Genomic DNA, 1315 nt, shown 5'->3' on the forward strand with positions numbered 1-1315 from the left:
GATGGAAAAGCAAGGAAAAGCATCGGAAAGATGCCTTTCCAATGCCATACTCCTTTTCTCCTTTGCAAAATCAATGTTTCAGAAATGGACAATTCTTTGTTGTGAGATGCGTTTTTCTGGTCGTGCCGACGAATATGACGAGCCCGTTGGCGCTAGGCAAATCACCGTCTGATCTATGCATGCTGCCCATTCGGAAAATATGAGATTGTCCAGTAGCCAAGGCTTGATTATCCACAGCAACAGCAAAAACCACCCATATGACCAAGTGGGTCACCAGAACAGGTCTCATTGAGTGCTCGTGTGCGTCCCTGACGCTAGTAGAGGTATCTGGGGTATTCATCATACTCCGATTCAGTTCCTGCATCCATTCTTTATAGACCAACTCAGCAGCCAAGCCTCTGTGTAGGACCGTGACCAAATACAACGGTGGCTTCTACATTGACAGATTTTGCAAAAAGGGTCAGCAGTTCAACATGTTATACAAATTCCTCGACACATTCGTTGCTTCCATGATCCTCATTGCTTTGTCTGTTACCTGACACTTTGTGCACGAATACTTCGTTTGTCACTTCCCAGTCGGAGCTATAGCTACCACGACGCAAAGGGACCTGATGAGACTGCGCAAAGTCTCCAATGAATAGCAAGTTCCCTGAAGCTGGTGCATGTGCGGTGTCAAAATATGTTCGCGTAAGTAGTTCTTCACCCGTTTCCTGTATATTGTATCTCTAATCACAACGACAGCTATGTGCATGAAGCCGAACAGAACCTGCGTCCGCAGTGACGAGTGTTCGCGTAATGGCTTATGTAATCTTTGCCTATCCAAAATATCCTCGTGAGTTCAACGCGTTGCCATGTATTATGCAAAAGGCGAGCTGTACTCTATTCCCGTGGTGCTCACGAGTCTGTGCAAAGGCCTGTTTTCTGCGGCTTTCAAACTCAACTGGAGCTTTGGTTCCTCGTGTTCAGCTTGTCGTAATGCATGGACCGACTTTTTATTTCCCATTCATTCTGCACAGATCGTTTAGGGAGGAGGCTCTCACGGACAATCTATAAAGCTGCCTATGTACGCACCATCAACTCAGACACCAGCATTTCCGCTTTCTACAGTCTCTGCACAAACTTAACGCTCCTGACCATTCAATCTACAATGTCGACGAACGATGGTGCGCCTAGTAAAGCCATTTCATGTTCACAAAGTTTCGATCCGATTAACCTGTATAGCGAAATCTGAGCCTCCGGCGACTTATAGTGTAGTCATGAAGTCCGGCGAAAAGGAGGTCGTTCTTACAGCTCCGCCGGCTCCCAACTTCCCCCG

General features: G+C 46.9%; 1 protein-coding gene across 1 annotated transcript; it reads left to right on the top strand.

Moving 5' to 3' along the window:
- Positions 1–257: 257 nt before the first annotated feature.
- On the top strand, positions 258–539 carry FIBRA_09358 (uncharacterized protein; the record flags this gene model as incomplete). The annotated part of the gene is made up of 2 exons (XM_012321670.1): positions 258–323; positions 378–539. 2 exons carry the CDS (start codon positions 258–260, stop codon positions 537–539), a joined length of 228 nt encoding a protein of 75 aa, XP_012177060.1.
- Between the last annotated feature and the right edge of the window lie 776 nt (positions 540–1315).

Source organism: Fibroporia radiculosa (genome assembly GCF_000313525.1).
Source record: "Fibroporia radiculosa TFFH 294 genomic supercontigs, scaffold33330, whole genome shotgun sequence".
NCBI classification, from domain to species: Eukaryota; Fungi; Basidiomycota; class Agaricomycetes; order Polyporales; family Fibroporiaceae; genus Fibroporia; species Fibroporia radiculosa.